General features: G+C 51.8%; 1 protein-coding gene across 20 annotated transcripts in view; it reads left to right on the top strand.

Annotated features, from left to right (window-relative positions):
* The window catches only part of LOC105074257 (uncharacterized), a 140,108-nt gene that overhangs the window by 74,283 nt on the left and 39,538 nt on the right, over positions 1–26,287 (top strand). For 19 of the 20 annotated variants that reach the window (XR_012500429.1, XR_012500426.1, XR_012500423.1 and 16 more), the window contains 16 exons: positions 100–288; positions 729–868; positions 1,889–2,051; positions 2,160–2,246; positions 5,104–5,241; positions 5,337–5,453; positions 6,640–6,732; positions 9,838–10,055; positions 11,858–12,051; positions 14,377–14,685; positions 15,351–15,580; positions 15,657–15,794; positions 19,212–19,568; positions 20,501–20,857; positions 22,268–22,621; positions 24,494–24,625. Coding sequence is in view for 6 of the 20 variants with exons in the window: in XM_074346798.1 (XP_074202899.1) it covers positions 100–288; positions 729–868; positions 1,889–2,051; positions 2,160–2,246; positions 5,104–5,241; positions 5,337–5,453; positions 6,640–6,732; positions 9,838–10,055; positions 11,858–12,051; positions 14,377–14,685; positions 15,351–15,580; positions 15,657–15,794; positions 19,212–19,568; positions 20,501–20,857; positions 22,268–22,621; positions 24,494–24,625 (3,216 nt within the window). In the remaining 14 variants the exon portion in view is untranslated. The remainder of the gene's footprint in view (positions 1–99; positions 289–728; positions 869–1,888; positions 2,052–2,159; positions 2,247–5,103; positions 5,242–5,336; positions 5,454–6,639; positions 6,733–9,837; positions 10,056–11,857; positions 12,052–14,376; positions 14,686–15,350; positions 15,581–15,656; positions 15,795–19,211; positions 19,569–20,500; positions 20,858–22,267; positions 22,622–24,493; positions 24,626–26,287) is intronic. The other variant, XR_012500427.1, reaches the window with a different exon arrangement.

Below are 26,287 nucleotides of genomic sequence, written 5' to 3'. Positions count from 1 at the left end.
AGTTCACCAAGTGGGAATGGGAATGGGGAGAAAAGGTGTCCCGAGAGGAGGAAATAGGGTATCCAGAGGCCTCGGTTACCCTTGCCATCCTCACTGCAGGTTTCCATGGTCACAGCCTTGGCACAGAACCTCTTTCGCAGCCAGAGTGAAGTAGAATCAGCCTGGAGTGCAGCAATACAAAGTGAGATCCACGCTGAGAATAGCCAGGACCTTAAGATCCTTCACTGCTGGTTGAAGGGTCCCCAGCGGGAGCTGAACCTAACAGCGGCCTACAGGCACGCGGAGCAGGTAAGGATCCGAGCGAGCTGTGCTGGAAGCTCTGCCATCGAGAGACCCTGATTCCCTCTCTTGGGGTAAAAAAGGGCTTAATGCTACTAGCTCGGCTATGATCTCAGGCCTCCCTGAGCCCCAGTTTCTTTATCTGTAAAATGGACTCCAGCCATATGAGCACAGACCCCAGAGCAAAGTTTGGCCACCTGGAGCTGGAAGCCTGGGTCCTTTGTTCCCGCTTGGCGCTTCAGGAGGTCTGGTCACAGTGGCGTGCCTGTGCAATCTCGTGGTCCAATGGGGTGGAGGCTGCAGCCCTATTCAGCAGTGCTTCTTGGGTGGTCATTCTCCAGGTGATGAGTGGGTGGTGGGAGCTGCCCCTAGGAACCCCCAGGGCAGGATGTTTAGCAGCTTGGTCCCTGTGGGCCATCCCTCTTCATCAGTCAGTTTCCTTGTTGCAGCCGTGGAAGATCCACGTGTTGCTGACGGCTCTGGGGGCTGGTGCCAGGGGCCAGCCTCAGGGCCTGCAGTTGGAGGGCGAGCTGGAGGAGCTGATGCAAGACGGGAGGTTGTACCAGAAGCGGGGGACATTCCTCTTTAGGTACGTGTGGCCCCTTCCTCCAAGCCAATTCCCCTGAGATGTGGTGCCTGCCCAGGTCTCCCCTTCTCCGGCGTGGAGGGTCACTGGGGAGCAGGGTGTACATTGCTGCCTGGAGGGACCCTCGCCGGCTTGCTGGGCCCAGACAGAACCCAGAACTCGGACACAAGATGCCTCCCTGAGAGCCGTCACATCCCTCGTTCCCTTCTGTTAGTGTGCTAAGGGGGCCACAGAAATCAGTCTCCTCGCTCCCGCCTGAGCGCTGCTCTGGGCATCCACGTCAGTTCCGACAGGAACAGCTGGTTAAAAAGCTTGTTCTTTGTCGGGGGTGAACAGGCACAGGGTTGGAATCAGCAGACACAGCCTGAAGTCCAGCTCTGGGACCTTAGTCATCTTCTGTCAAACAACAACAATAACCCAAAAGTAACAGCAGCTGTCATTTGCAAAGATCTGATTCATTATTTTGTTTCTATTTATTGAGCACCTACTATGTACCAAGCGCTTTTCTGGGCCTGTGGAAAACAGCAGAGAATAAAAAGGACAGAAATTCTTGGGAAGTTTGCATTCTTGGCACATACGTTATCTTTCATAACCCCACCACTGTGTGAGCTGGGTATTGTTATGTTTGCCCCCACCTTACAGATGGGAAAACTGAGGTACAGAGAAGTCAGTCCAGTCCTTTGTGGCCCCGGGTCACACAGCTAGTGGAAGGCTAAGACTGGATCCTAACCCCAGTCTGTGTGGCTCCAGACCCCATGGGCTCTCTGCTGCCAAGGGGTGATGCTGACCCCAGCTTTGCCCAGCGAGCTGGGTTGTCGAGGGGACACAGTGGGATGGGGACTGGGTGTTGACTGGCAAGTGTAACTCATAGGGCTGACGTGCGTCCTGATGCTCTTCTCTCTGTGGCCAAGTCTTAACTCTGCAAGTTGGTGACAGGCCCAATCTGAGCCCATGGGCACAGTTGTCCCCTGCCCCTCCCAGCTGCTTTAATGGCTTCGACCTGTATCCCCCACTCCACGCCAGGCATCCCTTGACTCTGCGCATCCCGCAGAGCATCCTCCTGCAGGAGACCTTCATGGCAGACAAGCAGCACCAGCGTTACTCCCTGGAGACGAGGCTTGTCCTTGATGGCCAGGATGAGACCCTGCAGACCACAGTCCTGGGCTACCAGGCCGGGCACCCCTACGTGAGTGGGCTCCAGGGTGCGGCGGGGAGGGGCCTGAGGGCGGGAGGGAGCCCCCATCTCCTCTGACCTGTCTCTGCCTGTGTGCACATGCGTGGTTGTCCCTCCCAGGTCTGTGCAGGCCTCTCCCACCCATACAACAGCAAGGCCATCCCCAGGAGCTTGGAGGGCTGCGTGGTTGCTTGGAGTCGGCACATCGTAAGTGAGGATCCCAGAGACCTTTCCACGCCAGAGGTCCCCAGTTCGTGTTGCCATCATCCGTCAGATGGACGAACAAAGCATTCTCCTGCCTGAGTTTTCTGTTCTACTCTGTCTCTGCCTGATCCATCTACTTGACAGGCCTGAGGGAATTTTTCAACCTGCCAGCATAATCCTATCTCACTTAAAACCCCCTATGGCTTCTCTTGACCCAGCCTGACCCTCTGCTAATCTGTGAGATGCGGGATTGGGACCATATCTGCTTTGTCATCACGGTAGCCGCAGGGCCTGGCGCATGGTCAGTACTTAATGAATCATTGTTGCTCCATTGCTCTTGAAAATCCATTATATACCTGATTTAGAGCAGGGCTGACCAACTCTTTCTATGAAGGACCAGATATTAACTGTTGTAGCCTTTGAGGGCCATCCAGCCTCTGGCGCAGCTGCTCACCTCTGCCTTTGTAGCACAGAAACATGACAGGAGGCACCAATGAAAGGACGTGACTGTATGTCCCTAAAGCTTTCACTATGGACTGAATGTTTGTGTCCCCCCCAGATTCATATGTGGAAGCTCTAATGTGATCGTATTTGGAAGTGGGGTCTGTGGGAGGTGATTAGGTTGTGAGCGTGGAGCCCTTATGATAAGATTAGTGTCCTTTTAAGAGAAACGGTGCTAACTCACTCTCGCCACGTGTGAGGACATAGCTGTCTGCAAACCAGGAAGAGGTTTCTTCACGCAGACACCCTGATCTCAGACTTCCAGCCTTCAGAACTGTAAGAAATAAATGCCTGTCCTTCGAGCCCCCCAATCTGTGGTATTTTCGATATAGCATCTGAACTAGGAAAACTTTCTTTACAAAAACAGGCCGAGTTTGGCCCCAGGGCCGTAGTTTGCTAACCTCTGACTTAGAGGGTCTTAGCATCCGTCTTTCTAGTGGTGAAACTCGTTTGTGCCTGTGTGTCCTTAGCAAAGGATGTCAGGTCTCTGGACCGCAGTTTCCTCATCTGTACGGTGGAGACAGCATCACCTGTCACTTGTGCAGTGGTTGTGAGAATCAGAGTGTAGTACGGCCATCTCTGTCAAGTACTTAAGATGTGCCTGCAGGCCCTCATCCAAGTCTCCTTCTCGATCTCTCTAGGAGTAGAAGCTTTGGGAGCTGACCCCATTCTCCAGCCAGCACTTAGTGAGCACCTACTGTGTGCCGGGCCCTGGACAAGAAAGATGATGGTGGTTTCTCCCTTGTGGGGTCTCCAGAGGTCTGTGGGAAGGAGGGCGAAGCCTGACCAGCTGTTGAGCACAGAGACCTGGGACCTCACTTCCCTACCAGTTAAACGGGACTATGAGTGGCCCCCACGTTTGGTAGCTGAAGTCCTTAGGGCTCCTGGGGGGAAAGAACGGGCAGGATGACGCCCCAGGACACCTGCAGAAATGTTTCCCAGGATGAGTGCTTTTTTTCTAAACCGGAGATTGCAAAATGGCCATGTGGGCCAAATCCAACCTGCAGATGTGTTTTGTTTGGCCTGCTGCACATTTAAATTAAAAAAAAAAAAAATGTCGACACTTAGAAGATTTAGGGTAAAACCCAGATTTCTGTTTCTAATTAAAAAAAAAAAATCCGAAGATCTGACCCACTGGGCGTAAAATCCCACCTGACAACAACAGGCTGGAACCAACTAGTTGGGGATCTTTTAGTTTAGTTTAATTTAGCTGTCTGTTCTTTTTAAAACCTTGTCTTTGCTTAATGACACACATCTTTCTCTTTTCTTGGACCTCTGTTTATTCCTTCTCCATCTTGGCTCTAAAATAAAACTGCATATGCCTTTAAGACATACACTCACGATAAAATTCTGTGGCAAGACACTTTAAATTTCTCAGTCAACACAGGTAGGAAACGATGGTAACCTGCTACTTGTACTTTGCACGTGGCAGAAGCTAAATGGTTGTTGAGTGAATAAATGATTAAATATGTGCATGCATTTCCTGTTGCTTCTATAATGAATTACCGCAAGTTTAGTGGCTTAAAACAACACAACTTTATCTTGCGTTTCTGGAGATCAGAAATCCAAATGGGGTTTTGCTTGGCCAAAATCAAGATGTTGCCAGGGTTGCATTCCTTCTAGAGGCTCCAGGGGAGAATGTGTTTCCTTGCCTTTTCTAGCTTCTAAAAGCCACCTGCATTTCTTGGTTCATGGTCCCTTCCTCCAGCTTCAAAGCCAGCAGAGTAGCATCTTCCACTCTCTCTGACTCAGCCCCCTGCCTCCTTCTTATAAGAACTCTTGGGATTACCTTGGGCCCACTGGATAATCCAGAATAATCTCCCCATGTCAAGATCCTTAACTGCAAAGTCCCTTGTGCCCTGTAACATATTCACAGGTTGTGGGGTTGAGGATGTGGGTATTTGAGGGCAGGGAAGGTACTATTCTGCCTGCCACACTGTGAATTAAATGTTCTTCCACTTCAGCATGGCTTTGGCCTTGGGGTTTCCAGGTATAACTGCAAGTAGTGATTCTGCATTCTTCTAGATGTATTTATTGAGCACCTACTATGCGCCAGGACCCATGCTGAGTGTTAGTGAATAGAACAGGTGCCCTGTGAGTGAGACACAGGCCCTCAGCTATGATCCCTCCAGCCCACTCTGCTAACCCTACCTGTGGGCACTGGGGTTTACCATCCGCGTTCAAAGACCCCACCTGCCCCTGCCCCTATTTCCTTTTCTGGGGGTGGGACAATGTAGATTGTGCTTTCACCCATCCATCTTCTGACCCCCTTGGACTGCTGGGTTCCTAGGGTGGCTTCTGCAGGCTCTGAGTGATGGGAAGTCACCTCTCTCAGGGCCTTTGGCTCTTGTACACCCAGGCTCAGAACAGGGAAGTCGAGGCCACTTTGAAAGTCAACCAGAAAGTCTTGCTGCACTTGAAGGGCCTGCATTATGACAGATCTCGGCGCGAGGAAATCTGGCACAGCCTGGCCCTGGACTTGGCTCATTCCTCCCAGGTACCTGTCCCCAGGTCAGGCAAGGGCTGGTTTGTGGCCCCCAGGCAGAGCTCGACTGTTGGCGAGAGTAAAGGGTACTGTCTATTCCTTCGCAGCTGAGGTTCCCCCAGGCCCTGAGTTTGAATGGGGACATTATCTTCAGACGGAGTCCCCAGGGAGCATTCGACTGCAGGGTGGATGCACGGGCTGCTGTCAACAACATCACATCCCAGGTCAGAAGGCTGAGTTCTGCCTCCGTGCTGAGGGAGGAGGGTTTTGACGTTAGTGTGCAGGTGTCCTATATGGGACAGCTGAGGAGGTGGAAGGGTGGCCCTGGCAAGATAACAACACAGCCCTTATTTTGTCAGTGTGCATGTGATTGATCAAGATGCACTATTGTAATAAAAGTTTGCTTTACTGTGAAAGTTTATCCTCCAGTCCTGTCGCAGTTCAGTGTGGCTCAGCTTCACGTAGTCACTCAGGGACCCATGCTCCCTCCACCTTGTGGCTCTGCCCCAGCTGGCAGATGGGGAGAGAGGGGGTGAGAATTATACAGGAGGTTTTCATTGGCCAGGCCCCTAAGTAGTGCATGCCACTCCTGCCCACGTTCCATTGGCCAGAACTCATCGCATGACCTTATTCAGCTGCAAGGGAGGCTGGGAAATACAGTTTAGCCACGTGTCCTGGAGGAAAAGGAAATGCATTTTGGTGACTATATGGCAGCCACCGTAGGCGTATTCATTAATTCACCATATACAGATTGTGCCTCTGCTGCGTGCCAGGCTCTGTGCAGTATGCTGGGGCTGCACAAATGACTGTTGCTATTCCCATCTCCAAGGAGCTTTCAAGCTCAAATCCCAGCTCCACTGATGACTTGCTGTGTGACCTTGGGTAGATTACTCAACCCCCCTGATCATCAGTTTTTCTAGCTGTGAAATGGGGATAGTTATAATATCAGCCTATGAGAGCAGGGCTGATGATTAAATAAGATGATAATTGTAAAGCCAGCTTCCTAGTGCCTGGTTCATGGTCAGGGTTAAATAAAAGGTGGCCATGGATATGGGAGGCATGAGCAGGGACCATGACAGGGGAAGGAGGGAGTCTGGGGTCCCAGAACTGTCCTCCCAGCTCCATACCTGGGGCCACACTTCTCAAGCTTCCAAGTAATGCAGCCTGAGGGCATTGGTGGTTCAATGGCAGAATTCTCGCCTCCCAAGTAATTGAGCCTGGGTGAAATTTAGGGCTGAGAACCAGCGAGGGAAGATGTTGGTTTCTGGCATCTGCTGTGGGGCCTGGGTTTGGGGCAAACTCTGGGATGACCTGTCCCTCGTTGGTGCCCAGCCAGCCACCTTCTGGGGTTCTCCTCTTCCTCCTCTGCTCCCTCTGACGTCCCCCTTTTCCATCTCCCCCTCCCAACAGGTCTCAGTCCAGCTGAATGGCTCTGACTCCCAGGTGGTGTTTTTCTTCCTGCTCAGACATCCCCAGAGACCAGCATTTCCTCCAAACTTACAGGTACAGATGGTGGTCCCTTTGGGATGACCTCAGTTGCCTGCCAAGTATTGTCTCCGAGTAGTCAGCTTGCTGGGAGATGGGGCGGAAGGACGGGAGGATGGAGGCCCCACGGAGGGAGCAGCGGGGAGGCTGCCCCACGATGTTAAGCTCAGCCAGACGGCCCCTCCAGAATCAAGAACAGATGGAAGGGAGGTTTCCAAATCCATCATTTGGAAGTGATTGTCAAGGCAAGAAGGGTTTTTAGCTCCCTGGGGGAGGAAAGGATCACATTTCACCCTTGAAAATGGAAAGAAACAGAATTGTCCTCCAAACCCTGTCTTGTAATTGGGCTTCGGAGAAGCTGTATGAGCCTTCAAAATGGGTTTTTGACCCTAGAATAATTTGCCCAGTGTTGGGTAGAAATACTAAAGGGTTTCTACAAGGAGATACAGGGTCAGAGAAGGGAGATCAGGCAGAAAGGCTGTGCTCTGCTCCCCCAGGGCCGGCTCCTTAGAAAGCCCCCTACTTTGGTTGCTTCACTGAGGAAGCTGTGTGTGCTGTGGATACAGAAATTAGACGGTGGGCTGGGACAAGGAGGTATAGATGGGTAATCTGAACACTGATGAGGACTGGAATTTAATAGCAGTTTTTAAATGCCTGCTGTGCCTTCAGCCCTGTGCCTGTGGGTTTCAGAAACTCGAGTGGAGCCTGAATTATGGAAAGTGATCTTTCTCAGAGGCACGTTCTCTCTCGTGTCGGTATCTCTGAAATCAGGATGTGTCTTCAGGTCACCATAGGTTCGTTGTTTCATTAGCAGCCTTTTTGCTTTCGAAGAGACGTATAAAATTATGGCATCTCAGATTCTAAGATGTGCCATCATTGTAATCACATAGCGGGAGCTGGCATCTGTTGAGTCTTTATCGTGTGCTGGGCTCCGTTCTAAACCCTTTACCTTTTATTTAAACAAAGCTTTTTTGGGAGGGGGAGGTAATTAGGTTTGTTCATTTCTTTCTTTTTAATGGTGGTACTGGGGATTGAACCTTGGACCTCGTGTGTGCTAAGCACGCGCTCTACCACTGAGCTACACCCTCCACCCTGTTCTAAACCCGTCATGTGGATCATCTCACACATGCCTCGTGATGGTGCTGTTGTGGCATTTTGCAGATGACTCTAAGGCATAGCCAGATGACTACCTGTACAAGGTCACCGTGGGCATAAATAGGGGGTCTTGGACAGGAACCCAGGCGGTCTGGCTGCAGAGCCCAGGCCACTCATGCAGGGCAGGGACAGGTCCCGTTGGAAGCTTGGATGCTGGGTCACCTAATGGCTTCTGACTTTACTATTACTTTTAAAAGCAGCAGAATCCTTTACTTAACTTATCTCTCTGGTTGAGTGGGGGTGGGGGAAGGGAGCAGGAGCCCAGCCTTGCCAGGCCCTGTTTACCGTCTTGAAACTCTCCCAGAGTGTCCCCACGCTGGTGCTTTTAACCTGATTTTCTTTATCACTTCCCCAAACCAAAGAGGCTTTTTAGACATTATTTCCTAATTGCCCTCGCTAAGAATTTCTGTAATTCCACAGATGTCCTGTATTTCTATTATGAGCTGATGCATATCTATGCCCTATATATATTAAAGAAATGTTAACCTAACCCCTGCCGAGAACCCATTGTGCATTTGGGGGCAATATTGCCCTCACTGAGAAGGCTTGGTCTGCAGGACCCTTCAGCCCTCAGAGGCTAGTCGGAGAAACCGCAGTGTCGCCTAGAAGTTCCCAGCCCAAGCTGCGTGTTGCAACCACCTGGAGAGGTGTTAGAACATACCCGGATCCCAGTCTGGAGATGCTGAGTTGATTGGTCAAGGGGTCCCCGGCAACCATTAAAAAATTAATAAACTTCACTTTTAGAGCAGTTTTAGGTTTACAGAAAAATTGGGCCAAAAATACGAGAGTTCCCCACATACTTCCTTCCCCGCCAGGACAGGTTCCCTTCTTGATAACATCTTGCATCAGTGTGGAACATTCATTAAAACTGATAGACCGATATTTATTATTAACTAAAGTCCATAGTTTAAGGCTTTCCTCCCTGTATTGCACATTCTGTGGGTTTTGCCAAATGCATAATGTCATAGATCAGCCTTTACTGTACCACGCAGAGTGTTTTCACTGCCCCCAAAATCCTCCAGACTCCACCTGTTCCTCCCTCCTAACCTCTGGCTACCACCGAGCCACTTTCTGTCTTTTCCATTTTACCTTTTCCCCAAATGTCATCTAGTTGGAGTCGTTCAGGATGTAGGCTTGACATGAAAGGTTGGCTTCTTTCATCGAGTAGTATGCACTTACAGTCTTTCCTGTCTTTTCATGGCTTGACGGCTCATTTCTTTTTGTCGGTGAGTAATATTCCATTGCACGGATATACTACAGTTCATTAATTCAAATATGGCGGGGCCAGGCATACTTTTTAAAGCTTCCCACGTGATTGCAATGTGCAGACTAGGCTAGGCCAGTTCCTACCCTGTAGATGAGGAAACTGAGGCACAGGTCAGGAAAGCAGGGAAAGCCTCCCTGCCCCTGACCCGCTTCTCCCCCCATCACCTTGGTGGGCCTGGCCAAGCCTTTGCTCCAGCCTGACCCCAGGTGTGGCCCCTCTTTATGCTCCGACACACTCCCCTTTGACCTCCAGAGTTTCTGGGTGTCCTCTGGGCCCCCAAGGACAGTGTTAGGGGCATCCTTTTCTGTAACTCAGTTGCATGGGGGTCCTCTGCTTCCCCCAGCATCTCCCTTCAGGCATAAGCATGAGTTTTAGAGCCAAGTTGGCCCAGGCTGAATATGTGAAACTTCTTTGAGCCTCAGTTTCCCCATTTGTAAGACAGAAATTCCTCTTCATGTGTTGTAAAGGATAAGATGAGACTCTGTTCCTGGCCCAGGAGCTGGGGTCAGGGAAGGCTGTCCCTCATTCTTCCCTCTGTCTCATTTCTCTTCCCGAGTGTTTGCTTGTGCTACGTTTGGTGATGCTCAGAGCTGGAGTGGCTCAGGAAGGCTTCCTGGAAGAAGGGGAATCCTGTGTATCCAGCTCCCACAGACCCTTTCTGTCCCCTCTCTGTTTCTGAGCCCTCTCCTGCCTCCCTGCAGGTGCAGGCAGCTGCTGGGCACTACAAAGGGCGCAGCCTCAATGGCTCCCTGTCTGTGCACACGTCTGACAAGGAACTGGTTCTGCTGGAGGCCAACGCCAGCCAGGATACCTGGAGAAGCAGCCAGGGCTGGGGTGTGAGCGTCCTCCTCCGCCAGGAGGTCCTCAGAGCCCCCAGGGCTGTTCGGCTGCAGCTGTCCAGCAAGGTTTCCCCAGCCAGGTGCCGGTCCCCACGTGGCCTGCGAGGGGGGAATGGGGCTCCAAAGGTCAAAGGGCTGGTGTCCTGGGAGATGGGAAGACATCACTCAGGTGCCCTCTTCTGTCGTTCTGGGACCCTGCCTAAAATTACCCCCATTTGTGCCTCTCTTGATTTTAAGGCATTGAGGGAATGGAAGGAGGAGGCATTCAATTTTCCACTTTTATCTTTGCTTTTTCAGTTGTAAGAGCATTCACTGTAGATGACTTGAAAGATTATAATAGCATATAAAGAATAAAACAAAAATCACTGGAGGTAGTCATGGGGAATAATGTTGATGTATTTCCCTCCAGTCTTTCATCTCTGACTACATTTTCACATATTTGATACATCCACTATGATATGGCCAACAAGAACCTGGGGGTATTGAGCCAGCCTGGGTTCAAATCCCAGCTCTGCCATCACTGCCTCTCAGACCTTGGGAAAGACGCTGTGCCCTTCTGTGCCTCAGTTTCTCAACCTGCTTCTTAGCTTTGTCCTAGGATTAACTGAACTGCACATGTGAATTCCAAATCAGCATCTGGCCGGTGAGAATGGTCACTACCAGCTGCCATTATTGATGCTACTCCAAGGATGGCAGGTTCTGGGACAAATTAGGTCTCCATTAAATGTTAGTTCCCTTTTTCCTTTACACCCCCAGCTTTGGCAGCTTTTTTGAATTCAAGGATGTCTAGGGCTTTGGACGTGGTCCTAGATAACCCTGCCCCCTGAATTACCATCTACAGCTATCTGTCCATCCACCTATACATCCATCTGTCCAGCTGCCCATCCTATTCCCAATCCAAAAATTGTTTGAGGCAGATTATAAAAATGTATATTGTTCTGGGTCAGGAATTGGCAAACTTTCATTAAAGGGCCAGATGGTAAATATTTTCAGATCTGCGGGCCATATGGTACCTGTTGCAAGTACTCTGCTGTGATAGCACAAAAACATCACAGACAACATGTAAATGAATGGGTGTGGCCAAGTTCCAGTAAAACTTTATTTCCTGACAAGTGGTGGGCTAGTTTATGCACATAATTTGCCAACTCTTGTTCTGGATTTTAAAAAATACATGAGGAAATTAGGGTGAGGGGAGAAGAAAAATGGGAAGGTGCTCTAAGTGGCATCAATAAATGAAATGCATGCTATTTTCTAGAGCTGAGTTGAAGATTTGACTCTGAGCTTCCTAGTAGCCAGTGCAAAAAGAGAAACCAACCAGCAACATTATTTGCAAATAATGCCTTTCCTTATGGGGAAACACACACTCACATTCTTGTGTGAGTGTGCACAAGGAAAGCATGGCTTATCTTGTTCCTGGTCTTCATACTCAAGAGGAGTATTTCCTGTGGTATCCTATAAAGAGCATACCATGTGGATGATAGGGACTATGTCCCCTGCCCCAGTTCTTCAGGAAGTTTAATAGCAGGCTTCTTGGGGCTGTTTTTACTATTCTCATCCCTCACCATAATAACATGCATTGATAACTCATTAGCAATACCAGTTCAACATCAGTAGTTCCATTTTATCCTCCACTTTATAGAAGAAGAAACTGAGGCTCAGAGAGGTTATGTCCTTATGCAAGGCCACAGCAGCACTGGGATTCCAACCCAGGTTTGACTGATCTCAAAGCCCATGATCTTAACCCCCTGTTACACTGCATCCCTGTGGGCTGAGGGCCCAGAGGGGCAGTGCTATGATGGGTCTGGACAGTAAGGTTCTGGAACGCACCTCTTATGGCCTGGCCTGCTCATCTGGCCTGCTTCTCCATCACTTTCCTTCCTAGGATGTGGCTGTTTTCCAAGGCACTGCTGGACCAGAACGCAGCACAACTGCTCCTCAAGGCATCCGAGGAGCAGAGGGGAGGCCAGGTCCTGACCCTGCAGGGCCAAGTCCAGCACACAGTGGCTGCCTGGGCAGCCATGCCCCACGTTCTGACCCTCAAAGGCATGCTGAAGCAGAAGGAGACGCTCAGAGAGGGTGAGGGAATGGGGAACGCCATGGGCCAGGGGCAGTGGGGATTTGGGGCAAGCACTTTCTACGCATCCACAGGGTAGATTAAATCCTGCATGTTTTCTAGTCCACTGAAGCTCAGTTTAAGCTTCTCACACACTGGTGATACCCTTTTGTCAGAAATTAATACCCATTCTGACAAAGTGAATCTTCCGCTATCTAAATATGAAACAAGCTTCCTCATGCAGGACTTGTCAGAGCCTTAACTTGCTAATGGACTTTGGAAATATCCAAGAGGGAGAGTTGGGTGCAGTGTTCCCCAGACAAATTTTTTCTAATGCTTTTTTTCCTTCTAGTTTTATTGAGATATAGTTGACATGCAGCTCTGTATAAGTTTGTGTACAGCATAGTGTTTGACTTACATACGTCATGAAATGGTTATCACAAGAAGTTTAGTGAACATCCATCAGCTCATACAGACCCAAAATTAAAGAAATAGAAAAAATGTTTTTCTTATGATGAGAGCTCTTAGGATTTACTCTCCTAACAACTTCTGTGTACATACAGAGTGTTAATTATATGTATCATGTCGTATGTTATATTCCTGGTACTTATTTATAATATAGCTGGAAGTTTGTACCTTTTGACTCCCTTCATCCAGTCCCCCATCCCCGCCTCTGGTAACCACAAATCTAATCTCTTCTTTTTCTCCAATTGAAGTATAATTGATGTGCACTATTATATAAGCTACAGGTTGTGCAACATAGTGATTCACAATTTTTAAAGGTTATACTCCATTTTAGGTATTATAAAATATGGCTATATTCTCTGTGTTTTACAATATATCCTTCTGGCTTATTTATTTTATACATAATAGTTTGTATCTCTTACTCCCCTCCCTCTATCTTGTGCCTCACCCCTCCCCTTTCCCCACTGGTAACCCACTGGTTTGTTCTCTATATCTGTAAATCTGTTTTTTTGTTGTATTCACTAGTTTTTTTTATTTTTTAGATTCCACGTTTAAGTGATATCATCAGTATTTGTCTTTCTCTGTCTGACTTATTTCACTTAGCATAATGCCCTCCAAGTCCATCCATGTTGCTGCAAATGGTAAAATTTCATTTCTTTTTATGGCTGAGTAGTATTCCATTGTGTGTGTGTGTGTGTGTGTGTGTGTGTGTGTAGTCACATCTTCTTTATCCCTTCATCTGTTAATGAACACTTAGGTTGCTTCCATACCTTGGCAATTGTAAATAACGCTGCTGTGAACATTGTAGTGTATGTATCTTTTGGAATTAGTATTTTCATTTTTTTTCTATATACACCCAGGAGTCGAATTGCTAGGTCATATGGTAGTTCTATTTTTAGTTTTTTGAGAAATCTCCATACTGCTTTGGCTGTACTGTAAATTGGCTGCACCAATTTACATTCCCACCAACAGTGTACGAGGGTTCCCTTTTCTACACATCCTCGCCAACATTTTTTATTTGTGGTCTTTTTGATGACAGCCTTTCTGACAGGTGTGAGGTGATCTCACCCTTGCCCTAACCCTCACCCTAACCCTAAGGCCCTACAACATAAGGAATTTGTAAAACCATGGTTGCAAGATTCTGCAAGAAAGTTCTATCTGTATGGAAAGTGCTCCAGACTCTGTGATAGAGTTTAGCATGAGTTCCTTTTTGGAAGCATAGAACAATGGTGTTTAACCCAACCTGGGTGTGCAGAGGGGCCAAGGAAGGCTTTCTGGAGGTGGTGACCCTGCAGTCATATTTTGAATGATACGGAGGGAGGTATAAGGGGGCTTGGACCACGTTAAGGCCCTACTGGAGTCCGGTGGGGTCAGGACACCTAAATGATTCTGGTAAGAGCAAGAATTTCCCTAACGCATGAGTCATGTATGGGCCTGGGACTGGCTCAGTGGTGTGGAATCTTTTCCTTTGGATGGAAGAGACCTCTGAGCCATTTTTCTATCCCTAGAATTCCAGGTCGGAGCCCTCAGGGCTTCCCAGGTTTCAGTTTTGTTGTCTGTAAGATGGAGCCCTTCCGTCACGGTGGTCTGTCACTCTTGAGCAGGATTGAGCACTGATATTAACAGACATGCCTTATCAGACTTGCTGCTTTTTTGCCAAAGCTCCTTTATTTGTGAATTAGTTTGGCTGGTTCTCAGAGCATCCTGGGAGGGAGCTGATTTAATTTCGTCCATTTTCAGATATGCCCTCTCTGACATGCGTTAGAATTACATCATGGACCTAGGAACTTTCTGCCCTAGGATTCTTTACCTTCCTTCCCGAAGCAGCCCAGTCCCCTGGGCTGGCCCCCTCCTCTGTACGGCTTCTCTCCCATCCTCTGCAGGCACCATCAAGGTCACTGCTGACTCAGCAGTGCTAGGATTCCTCCTGCGGGACAAGCATGAGAAGACAGGGAACAGCACTACTGTGCACAGTGTGACCTGCATCCTTGCCCAGAACAGCAGCCAGACCCTGCCAGGAGAGCTCCGACTAAGGGGGCGACTGCAAGCCCAGATGGGGAGCCTTGGGGGCCAGGCCAGCCTCTGGGCTGATGCGGCCAGCCTGTCTCTGGGTGGAGTCTGCACCTGGGGCCCTGGGCATGGCCAGCTCTCAGGCAGCCTGAGTCACAACATCAGCACCTTGAGTGAAGCAGGTAAGAGGGATGGACAGGGCCCAGTGACCTCCTCCCCCAGAGACTCTCAGGGCCTGAAGCTAAGGGAGTTAAAGGAGCCCCCAGTCCCCAAATCCACCTTCCAGCTGTCTCCTCCCCCTACCAGTGCCTCCCAGTACCTCCATCTTCCTTGGGATGTTACTCAACACCAGTTGCTACCCAGTATAGACAGACTTCCAAACCAGATGGCAGACAGCCCCTGCTGCCACCCCCTCCCCCAGGACTCCCCCCATCGCCCTCCCAGTCCAGCTTCCCCGGCTTGGAAGCTAGCAGGGCCTCCAGGATGTGCTCCTGCATGGCAGTTCAGAAATAGCTTTGACACTTCTTGGGGACATTTCCATGAGTCCTGGAGGGGTTCAGAGGAGCAGCAGTGAGGGGAGAGCGCAGACACAGACCCCTACACCCCTTTTGCTTTCTGAGAGCCTGTCCCTGTCTTTGAGGGGTTAGAAATCCAAAGAGGACACTGGGCCTATCACTTGCTCTGTGTGGCCATTGTGGTGTTTGTTAGGTGGGACCTGGGGGTGAGTCTGCCTCAGGGCTCAGGGGCCCCACCAGAGAGAAGGTGGGCTCTCAGAGACCCCCGTTCTGGCTCCGGTGGACCTTATACGGGGCTCCTCTGTCTCTGTGCTTCCTCCTCTCGCCCCTAGGACTCCCCTCCGAGGCAGGGATGCTCCTGTCTCACACCCATGTGGCTTCCAACCTCTCAGTGCGTGTGATGCTGGGTAGTTTGGGGGCCCAGCTGGATGCCGCCCTTGGCCTGGAGGGCAGGGCTACCAGCGCTCTGGGCAGCCGGCTCCATGCCAGCCTTGGCCACACGGTGCCCGGCCTCAGGCTCTGGGGCCTCCCCTTCACCGTGGACGGCCGCGGACACTTGCAGGTGGGTGAGAGGGCTGGACCCGGGCCCCATGGGGGCAGTGGGTCTGAGGGACACCCACAGCTCTGCTTCTGCCCAGAGCACGGGACCCAGTCTGGCTGCCGGGCTGACAGTAAGCGTGGAGGATGAGCAGCTGCGTGTAGCCCTGGAGAAGAGGGAAGCCAGTGGCCACCCGGGGCTGGCCCTAGGGCTGCACCGTGGCCTCTGGCAGCTCCAGGTGAGTGACTCAAGGCCCCCATGTAGGCAGGCCCAAACCAGCCCATGGGAGGGCTGCTGCTTCTGCAAGTTACCTGGTCACCTACCCAGATCCCACTGCTAGAGCCCCTCCCATTGCCTTAGCCCACCCACTACCTTAACCCCACCTGCTGCCGTAGCCCCTCCCACTGCCTTAGCCCCTCCTACTGCCTTAGCCCCTTCCACCCTCCCTCCCAGCCTCCCACCAAATTCCCCATCCTCCTTTCTCATCCATCCTTTCTCCTTTCCTCCCACCCTCCCCTCCCATCTACCCACCTCACTTCCTTCCTCCCCACCCTGCCTTCACCTCTTCTCTTTCTTCTGTCCACTTGTCCTCCTGTCCTTCTGTCAGCGCTTCCTCCCCCGCCCCCCTAACTGCAAGTGTAGTGAGGCAGCCACCTCAGAGGCACTCTTGGTCTGTCTGGCAAAATTAAAACTGCTGAGACTCTTGCCCATCAGCTCGTGTTCTGGGTACGTCCCCCGGAGAACCTAGAACACGAGGTGAGGAAACACGGACACAGCTGTCTTCTGCATTGTTCTCAAGAACAAAAAGCAGGAAGCCACCTCTGTGCCCATCACAGGCGTGGTGGCGTGGCTAAACCATCCAAAGTGTGCGGGAGGCCGGGTGAGTGATCAAGGCGTGGGGGCTCCAAGCCAGGCTGCTTCATTGCTTACCAATTGTGCAACTTCAGGCCAGTTGCTTACTCGTTCGGTGCCTCAGTGCTCTCATCTGCAAAATGGGACTGTTAACAATCCTCCTATAGTTACCTTGAGGATCAGATGAGGATCCAGTTAGATCCTGGCCCACACAGGCCCTGTGAGGACATGAGCTCTGGTTGCTTCTGTTTTTGATGATGCTGTGGGGTGGCACTCGGGTCTACACAAACCTCTCTTCGGGGGCTCTCTGGCCAGGGAGGCCTTCACAAAGGGAGATGAGGTCGAGCTGGATCTTAGTACTCTGACTGAGGTCAAGGTCAGGGAAAGAAGCCTCATGCCTATACACGCCCCTTACCCACCTCACTGGTTTCTACAGGTCAGTTGCAGTGGAGACGCCTCACCTGCCCAGCTGTCAGGGTACTGCTGGGGAAATGTCACCGGGTGGCCTCTTGAAGTACAGGGGTCTTTGTCACTGGCAGGGCAGTGGTAGTAGATGGTAGTCTACCTCTGGGGTGGGGGGCAGGCATGGCCTGAGTACTGGGGGCTGCCTATGGAATGGCTGGGGGCCTGGGACCACTGCCAGGCTGACCCACATGGTCCCCTCCTCCAAACCTTCCACATCCTCAGTGACTGCATCGGGGCTCCCAGTCCTGAGTGGGCACCCAGCCCAACCTGACAGCAGATGGGTGGTCCCTTCTGTTAACACAGTTAAGACACTGACCCAGTATCTCAGTATTTCAAGCCAGCCTCTGCCACAGGGGGTTGCGCTGGGAATGGGCACACCTGGGCCTTTAGGGCAGATGGACTGTGGGGCTCACAGTGCACGTGCTGCCTGGGCTGGGGCACAGCCCAGCTTAGGTATTTCTGAGCTCTCCCAGGCCAGGGAAGAGGCGGACAGTAGGCCCTCTCCTGTGCACGGCCGGACTCCCTGATCTCCAGTGGGGCTCTGTGGCTCCTGGACTAAGAGCTATGGGTGAACTGGTCACGGGGCGACCACTGGGGCTGCCTGGGGACCTTGTCAGTGCTGCCTTGCAGCCAGCTGGTTGTAGGCCTGACTCGGCTGCGCTCTCAGCCCAGCTGGTTATGGGGAGCCGGCCAGTGAGTGTAGCCCTGAGGACTGCCTGGGGGAGGAGGACAGAGGTGTTTCTGCTCCTGAAGCACACTGGCCTGGCTGCTTGCTGGGACCCGCTTGGGGGAGCTAGGTCCAGGGAGCTGACCTGCTCGGGGATTGGAGAGACGTGAGCCTGGAGGCTGTGAGTCAGCACTGCAGCGTGTCCAGCCTAGGGCACTGCCTGGGGGCCCTGGGAGCTGGTGCTACTGCCTGGCTGTACAGGTAGGGGGAACATGGCGTCCTGGGGGAGGACCGTTTCTGCCAGCTTCACCTCTGTGAGCACGAAAGATGCGATGCTTTCGTGCCACCAGCTTGGGCAGTGGTAGCAGCTTCAGTCAACACAGGGAGACACAAGGACCAGAAATTCAGAGCAACATGACTTTCCATCCTGCCCTACTGCTCACCTGCTATGTGACTTTTAGCCAGATCTTAACCTCCCTGAGCCTCAGCCACATCGTCTGTAAACTGCAGGTGGCAAAACCTACCTTATAAGCGTTGAGCATGATAGAGCCAGCGCACCTCGAGTGATGCTCTCAGCTTGGTATCCTTTCTTTTGCCTTGGTTTCAGCTACCAAGTGAATCACGATCTCATTTTACCGATGTGGAAACTGAGGCTCCGGGAGGTCAAGTTACCTTCCCAAGGTCACACAGTGGCCTGAATGGTGGGAAGGTTAACCAAGAGAATTGAGGATCAGGATTGAAAGGATCCTATGGGCTAGTGGGATGGACTGCCTCCCCCCAGAGGAAACTCAAGAGTAGAGGGGCACAGGGAGTTACGGCTACACGTGTGAGAGAGACTGAAGGGGAGGCGATTGCTGGAGAGACTAACTGCAAGAGGGTTAGGACAAGAGCCGTGGAAGGTCCTTTCTTTTTTTTTTTTTTTTTTTGATTTGGTTTGGTTTATTGAAACTAGTCAATTTTAAGATTCATCAAATCAATAAAAGTAAAGAAAAGAAAGATAAATAACAAAACATGGTCTGGAACTCCAGGAAAGGGCTAGAAATCAGACATTCCTTAGTCCTAGAGCTGGCCAGCGACATCCAGGCGAGAGAACCCGTGGTCTGGGCCCCGTGGTTGGCTACCCCCGAGCTATGTGGCCCCTTGGTGGTCTCCACTTAGCTGCAGTGGGGCTAATGTGGGTGTTCGCCCTGTTGGTGGTGGCTCTGTCCCCTCCCCAGGCAGATGAGCGCAGGGTGACAGAAAGAGGCTGAGAGCAGCTCCTGGTTCTCTCATGGGGGGGGTAGATGCCCCAGGACCCCACAGATCCTGAGAACATACCACGTAGAGCTGAGGTGACTTCCATTTGGGGCATTAGGAAGGACGTGTCCAGATAAGCCACGTGAGAGAGGTTGAGAGGCCTGAGACTATCGCGGAAGAGAGAGGAGGAAACAGAGGGGAGGGGATGCTGGGGACCCTGATGGGCTCTGAAAGTCGGATTTCGTGACTCCCTGGGAGGCCAGTTTCAGCTCTTTAGAGAGAAGCGCTTTGTAGGAGCATCGCCGGTTAACTGGGGTCATGGATGCCCAGGGGGATGGGGGCTCCCTTGACTGCCTCTGGCCAAGAAGAGAGTTGCACACTTAGTGGGGTGCTGTGGGACACCGCTTGGCCTCACCTTTCCTTTCTTGGTGGCAGAATCCGGCCGTGCTATCCTTGAATGGCTCCTTCTTGGTCCACGCTCTTGGGGCCAGCCTGGTGGCTCGGGTATCTTCTGGGGACACCTTCGCCCAGGCCCACGTCCGCACAGCCTGTGGCCACCATGCCCATCTGGACACCAGCCTCCAGCATGCGTGGCCCCCACTTCAGGCACTGGGGGTTCCCCCTGACAATCACATCCGAATGTCTGTTGGGGGAGACGACCCCCCCAGGGCTCAGCTGGAGGTGGCCCTGGGCCCCTGTACCCTGACCACCCATGGGGATGTCAGGACAAAGGCCAATGCCACACACACCAACTGGACCCTGTCTCTGGTGAATTGCTGCCCCCAGCTGGAGGTAAGCCCCTTCCCCACCAGTCAGTGCTCTCCACAAGCTATTAACTGCCTACTGTATGCCCAGCTCTGCACTTGGCATGAGAAACTTTTGTCTTTTTTTTTTTTTAATTTTATTTTTATTTATTTATTTATTTTTACTATTGTCACTTGAATTGGGGAACTCATTGACTTCAAAGCTTTGAGCCAAAAATGGAACCTGAACTGAATTTTCTCCCCTTTCACAAAGGGCCCTCCTGAGATACTGGTTCTCTCCCTTTCTGGGGCTCAAGTTGATGGTTTCTCATGACCTCACTTAGGCCATTCCTGGGGTTAAGGACTCAGGAGCAGGAATGAGCATAGTGAAAAGTCAGAGCTGACATTTTTTGGGCACATGGACTGAGTGTTCTCTGAGGCTTCACAGACATGCTCCTTAAATCCTCTGCCCCAGGAGGAAGGGGCTGCTTCTACCCCTAGTCCCTGGTGATGCACTGGAGCCCAGAGAGGTGGGGGGACCCTCTCATTCCCATCTCGGGCTGGTGCCCCTATGTGGGGTGTGTCTTGGGCCCCAATGGAGTGAATAGCTTGGGGTCTCCGCCATCCAGCCGACGAACACTGATGTAAATGACCTATTTCCAAGAATCAGTGCTTCCTGGGTGCCTGGCTCTGGGCTCACAAGTCACAGATACTACGTTATTTACCTCTCCTAGCAACTTAGGAGTCCACTTCCATTTTGGAGATGGGTAAACTGAGGTCACAGGTTTAGAAAGACAGAGTCAGTGGGGGAGCCTGAACTTGAGCCCACATCTCTCAATGGTGTACTTTGCAGAGGGAGGTGCTGGTAGAGTTCAGGTCATAGGGCCAATGCTGCCCTCTTTCCACCTTGGCCCATCTCCATCTTTCTGATTTTGGCTTCTAAAGCTGCGCCTAAATCCAGCCATTTTCCCCACATTTCAGGCAACAGGAATCCCGCAGGCCCTGCACTCTGAGGGCAGCCTGACCTGGGGCCCCTGCAAGTTTGACCTGGCTACAGACCTCCACAGTGACCATGGAGACGCCCACCTGCAGCTGGCCCACACCTGCGGGCCCCAGACCTCGGTCCTCGGGCGCCTGACACACTCCCTGCCCCTGCTGGACCGCCTGGGCCTACCACCCCGGAGCACCATCAGCCTGACTGCCCAGCCCGGCCCTGCCACCCACAGCTCCCTGGACCTCCAGCTGGGGCCGTGCCAGCTGCAGGGCGCCCTGGAGCAGCGCACTGGGGACCAAAGCACATGGATGCTGGCCACCCAGCCAGGCTGCCCGCTGCTGGAGGTGCGTCTGGCAAGCCAGCAGGATGACCAGTGAGGCAGCTTCCAGAACCCATGTGTGAGGCCTGAGCCTGGCTGGCATCTCCCTCCAGGGGCTTCCCAAGATCCCAGCTACTATTTCCCAAATGCCCTCCTGGATACTTGGCCCCTCTTTTCTGTAATTGCATGTTCCCATTTGGCAGATGAAAACATTGAGGCTGGGAGAGATTAGAGGCATGCAGCGCAGTGAAACTCAAGGACCACAGATTTGGAATTTATGAGTCTTATCTTTTTAGTAAAATTGTGAGAGCAGGAAGGAGACAAGGGAAGCTCTCGTCAGCTGACAGTGGGGAACAGTCACATCTTGGTTTCATAACCCGTTAAAAACCACAGGCTGGGTTTTATCTGGGCTGAGAGATGATGTGAGAACTGTCCTGTGATGTTTGGGGGTGGGGAATCTGTAACTCTCAGGAAAGGGGGACGCTGGAGTCTGGTCAGCAGTCAGGACTGGTGCCCTTGTCTGAGTGGGACAGGCCACCCCCCTGTCTCCTGACAGAGCTTCCTGGGCACAGGGACAGTCCGGTCCACTCAGCAACCCCGAGCATAGGGCTGAGCCCTGCAGTTGCCCTGTCAGCAGTAATCAGGTCACCCCAGGATTGGGCCGTGAGAGAGGAGAGCATCCCGGGATAAAGCGAGCCAGCCCGCTAGGAATTCTTATGATGATGAAAATATTCTGTGTTTTGCTCTCTGGGACAGTAGCCAGTAGCCACGTGTAGCTACTGAGCACTTCAAATGAGCTCACTAGTGCTACAGAGAGACTGAGTTCTTACTTTTACTTCATTTTAATTTATTGTTGGGTTTTTCTGAGGGGGGTAGGTAATGAGGTTTACTTATTTATTTTTAGAGGAGATACTGGGAATTGAACCCAGGACCTCATGCATGCTAAGCATGTGCTCTACCACTTGAGCTATACCCTCCCCACTACTTCATTTTAATTTAAATGGAACCAGCCCCATGTGGTTAGTGACTGTCCTACTGGACAGCCTAGATGTGAAGCAGACTGAAGGCAGATCAGATTTGCACCTTGGCTCTGCTGCTTACTAGCTGTATGACTCTGGGTAATTTACTTTACCTCTGAGCCTCAGTTTTCCCATCTGTAATATGGGGACAGTGACTACCCACCTCAGAGCCATCAAATGGGGTGAAGAGAGAACCTTCTTATACAGCACTTAGCCTGAGGCTGCGGGTGTACTCAGTGGCCTGTGATGGATAGTTGTGTATTACGTTTGGTACTGCTGTTTTGTTGTTATGATAATGGGGGAGGGGCACAGATTGGTGGGTGGGGGAGCTGGAGGGGTAAGAGGGCAGAAGATGGAAAATCGGGTCACTCCCAACGTGGGACCGCCCTCTGACCCCCCTCTCTCTGGTCTGGCAGGGCCTGGGCCTCCCAGCGGGAACACAGCTCAGCGGCTCCCTGCAGGCCTCGGGTGGGGAAGCAGAAGCGTCAGGGGCCCTGGCAGTAGCTGGCCAGACCGCCTCCCTGACCTTGGTGGCGGCTGTGCACCCATCTGAGGCCACACTTCGAGCGAAGCTGAGGCACACGCTGTCTGCACTGCATGCCGTCCCCCCAGAGACCTCGCTGGCCGTCCAGCTTGGGTGGAAGGCCAGGAACCGGCTGGGCGCGGAGCTGCACGTGGGGGCCTGCGAGCTCCAGGGCAGTGGTGAGCTGCAGCTGGACCGCCAGCTGCAGTGGTGGGTGCTGGCCGAGAGCTCCTGTGAGGCCCTGAAGGTAGGTGTGCTGTGGGTGGGTGAGAGGGGAGGGCACCAGGGTCCCCAGGAGGCAGTCCAGGGGCCTTCTTTTTGACCACTGCCAACACAAGAGAGATCGGGTGAACCAGGAGGAATAGACGCATCAAATTCTTATTCAGCACTGGCTCTGTGCCCTGAACACACAGCCATAAGCAAAGCAGAGATGACTGCCTGCCTCAGGGAGACAGGCAGCCCCCAGGATAAATCGCTGAGCTGTGGTGAGGGCTAAGGAGAGAGAGAAAGTGGGTACGGGGGCATGAAAAGCAGGGCAGATACTGCAATTTTATATGTTGGTCAAGGTTGGCCCCAAGACAGGATGAGCACAGACTTGAAGGAGAGGAGAGAGTGGCATTGTAGATATCTGGAGAAAAGGGTATTCTAATTACGGCCTGTGCAAAGGCCCTAGAGGTGGAAGGGCATTCTCTAGGACTGGGGTCAGTGAACTGTTTCTATAAAAGTCCAGATAGTAAATATCTTCCGCTTTGCCGGCCATTCAGCCACTGCGGTAGCTACTTAGTGCTGCGCAAAGCACCATAGACAGCATGCACGGGGTGGGAGTGACCGTGTTCCAGTAAAGCTTTATTTATGACAAGAGGCAGTGGGCTGGATGTGGCCCATGGGCCATCGTTTGCTGACTCCTGTTTGATAAAAAGTCCATGAGGTGGGAGAGCTCTCAGATTCCGGATCCATCACAGGAGGAGAGGTAGGATCAGTTGGAAGTTGAATGTGAGTGTGAGAGAAAGAGGGGAGCCGGATGGCACCTCTGGCTTTGTCCCGCGTGACAAGAGAGTGGGGGCTGCTGTTCCCCGTGATGGGGAGAACGGTGGGCGGAGGAGGAAAGTTGGGGTGGGGATGTCACTGACTCACAGTCCCCTTGTGGACGTGTTAAATTTGACAGGACTGTTAAACGCCCAAGTGGAGATATTGGGGGTGCTCTTGGAGTCAGGGGGTCAGCTGTGATCTGGACTGGAGGCCTCCACCTCTAGGTGGTCACATTTAAAGTCACAGACTGGCCGAGATGGCTCTGGGGTGGGTGGAGACTAACCACTCAGGCTGCAAATCTGGAGGCGTGGGAGGCAAGCAGCCGAGGGTACCAAGAAGAAAAAGCCAGGAGAAGGAGGATCCCCAAGGGAGAAGGGCTCGAGGCTGGGGAGGAGGGGGTTTCAAGAGGAGAGGAGGGTTAATGGGGTGGGTGCTGTGTCAGGCAGCCGTACCAGGTGCTTGGGAAGGCCACTTGTGAGGCCAGGAAGTGTCCGACGGAACTGCAGTTCTGCCCCTGTCTCTGGTGGCTTTGAGCGAATCATTGTTCCTCTCTGGGCCTCAGTTTCATCGTCCATAAAATGGGGTGCAAAGATCTCTTCCACTCTCAGGATTAGACGAAACAGCAGATACATGCTGCACTTGGGATCTGCTGGCAGGAAAGAGATGCCCGCATGGGCCAGCCTAGCAGCCTGCTTCCCGGATGGGCCCCCATCTGCCTCTTGAGAGCAGGTGTTTGGGTTCTGTGCCTAGGGAGGCGGAGGGGAAGGGAGAGAAGAGATGGGGAGATGCACGTTCCGCAGCTGCCAGTTGGTTTCCCAGGACTTGGTTCTCTTGCGTGCAAAGAAGCGATCCCTCATGGTTTGGGGAGGTGGGAGGTGGGGTGGGAGAAACTGAATGGCACCGGGCTACCGATGTGGGAACCTCAGGCGCTTTGAGAACCTGGTCAGTCATAGACCCTCTGCCAGAATGACTCACGTGTGCATACTCTTGCCCCATTTTATGGGCAGTTCAAGTGGGGAGCCCTGATGCCCACTTCAGACCCCACCCTGATTAAGAAGCCCTGTTTCCATGTCTCTTTAAACCCCTCCAGGCCCTGGGGGTCCCAGGCCAAGTCAATGGCTCCGGGCACCTTGTGGTGAACTCCACGGCCATGGGCGCCCAGGTGCTGGTCACTGTGGATGCCAGCACACTACAGGGGCTGCTTGTCCTCAAGACCACCAAGGTGAGGATGTGGACAGGTTAGGTACTGAGGGCGGCCTGAGAAGGGGTGCTGGGACCACGTGCTTGCAAGGCCTGAGGAGAAACATTCAAACACCCTCCCAGTTCCACAGAGAGCCCTGGCAGATGAAAGCCATGAGTAGAGGAATGAGGCTTCTGGGGAGAAGTCCCTCAGCTGCCTCTTCCCTTTCCTAACTCGCCCAGGAGTCACCACCCATACAACTTTTTAAATATCAAGTACATAGAAGCACACAGCATGTTCCTTTTTGTGTCCACCTTCTTCTGTTCAACATGATGTTTGTGGGGTTCACCCATGCTGTGTTGATTATCCTTTTCATGACTGTATAGTATTCCATGATGTGACCCTATTTTGTGGGCAATTTATTTACCCATCCTATCAGTTAGCATTTGGGTGGTGTCCAGTTTCTTGCATACTATTTTATTAATTAATCATGTAAATATTTTAATTCTATTTTTAAAACGTTTTTTGTGGTGTAAGACGCATAACAAAATTTCCCATCATAACTATTTTTAAGTACGCAGTTTAGTGGCACTAAGTATATTCATTGTTGTGCAGCCATCACCATCACCCATCTCCAGAGCTCTTTTCATCTCACAAAACTGAAACTCTGTCCCCATCGAACAATAACTCCCTGTTTCCCTCTCCCGCCAGTTCTTGGCAACCACTGCTCTACTTTCTGTCTCTATGACTTTGACTGCTCTAGGAACCTCACTGAAGTGTAATCATACAGTGCTTGGCTTTTTGTGACTGGCTTCATTTCCTTAGCATCATGTCCTCCAGCTTCACCCATGTTATAGCAGGGGTCAGAATTCCCTTCCTTTTTAAGACTGAATATTATCACATCATAGGGATGAACCACATTTTGTTGATCCATTTATCTGTGAATGGACACTTGGGTACTTGGGTTGCTTCCACCTTTGGCTGTTGTGAGTGATGCTGCTATGATCACGGATACGCAGATACGTCTTCCAGACCCCACTTTCAGTTCTTCTGCATGTCTGTGTCAGGTTTTTGCCTATTACGAACAGGGCTGCCTCACGCTCTAGGACCTGACTCCTAGTGAGCGTATGCGTGGAGGGGAGTCGCTGAATCGGAGGGTGTTGTGTGGATTCACCTCCACTTACTCAATTTTACTTGAATTAGCTGCCTCCCCAAAGCTCCCTGGGAGATTCTCTAACCGTTACTTAACCTCAAAGTCCCTGCTGCTTCTCACCCCGGGCGTGTGATGCAGAGTTGCCCACCTGAGAAGCAGCTCCATCCTGAGTCATTCTGAGCGTCATTCTGAGCGTCATTCCGAGCGTCTCGAATTTTCCTGTGGGCTGCTGATGGTTTTCTCCGTCCACTGCGTCCCACCCTGGAAGGCATCTCTCTCTTGGATGTTCTATGGGTGCCTCCCTGTACCTCATGGAGTCTTTCTCAGTGCGGTTCCTCCCATGGGCACCTCCCCGGTGAATTTCATCCACGCCACTTACTTTATATCAGATGCCCCAAATGCATACACTGTATTTCCTGAAAATCCACCCAGCTGTCTTTCCACAGTGTGATGGCCAATGGGGAGGGGGAAAAAGAGGCTTGATGTCATGTCTGTGAGTGGTTTGTTTTCCTCTCTGTGGGACAGTCTGGCCACTTCCCCTGTATGTGAGT

Source organism: Camelus bactrianus, chromosome 18 (assembly GCF_048773025.1).
Source record: "Camelus bactrianus isolate YW-2024 breed Bactrian camel chromosome 18, ASM4877302v1, whole genome shotgun sequence".
In the NCBI taxonomy this organism is placed as follows: domain Eukaryota; kingdom Metazoa; phylum Chordata; class Mammalia; order Artiodactyla; family Camelidae; genus Camelus; species Camelus bactrianus.
This window is presented reverse-complemented; position numbering and strand designations above follow the sequence as displayed.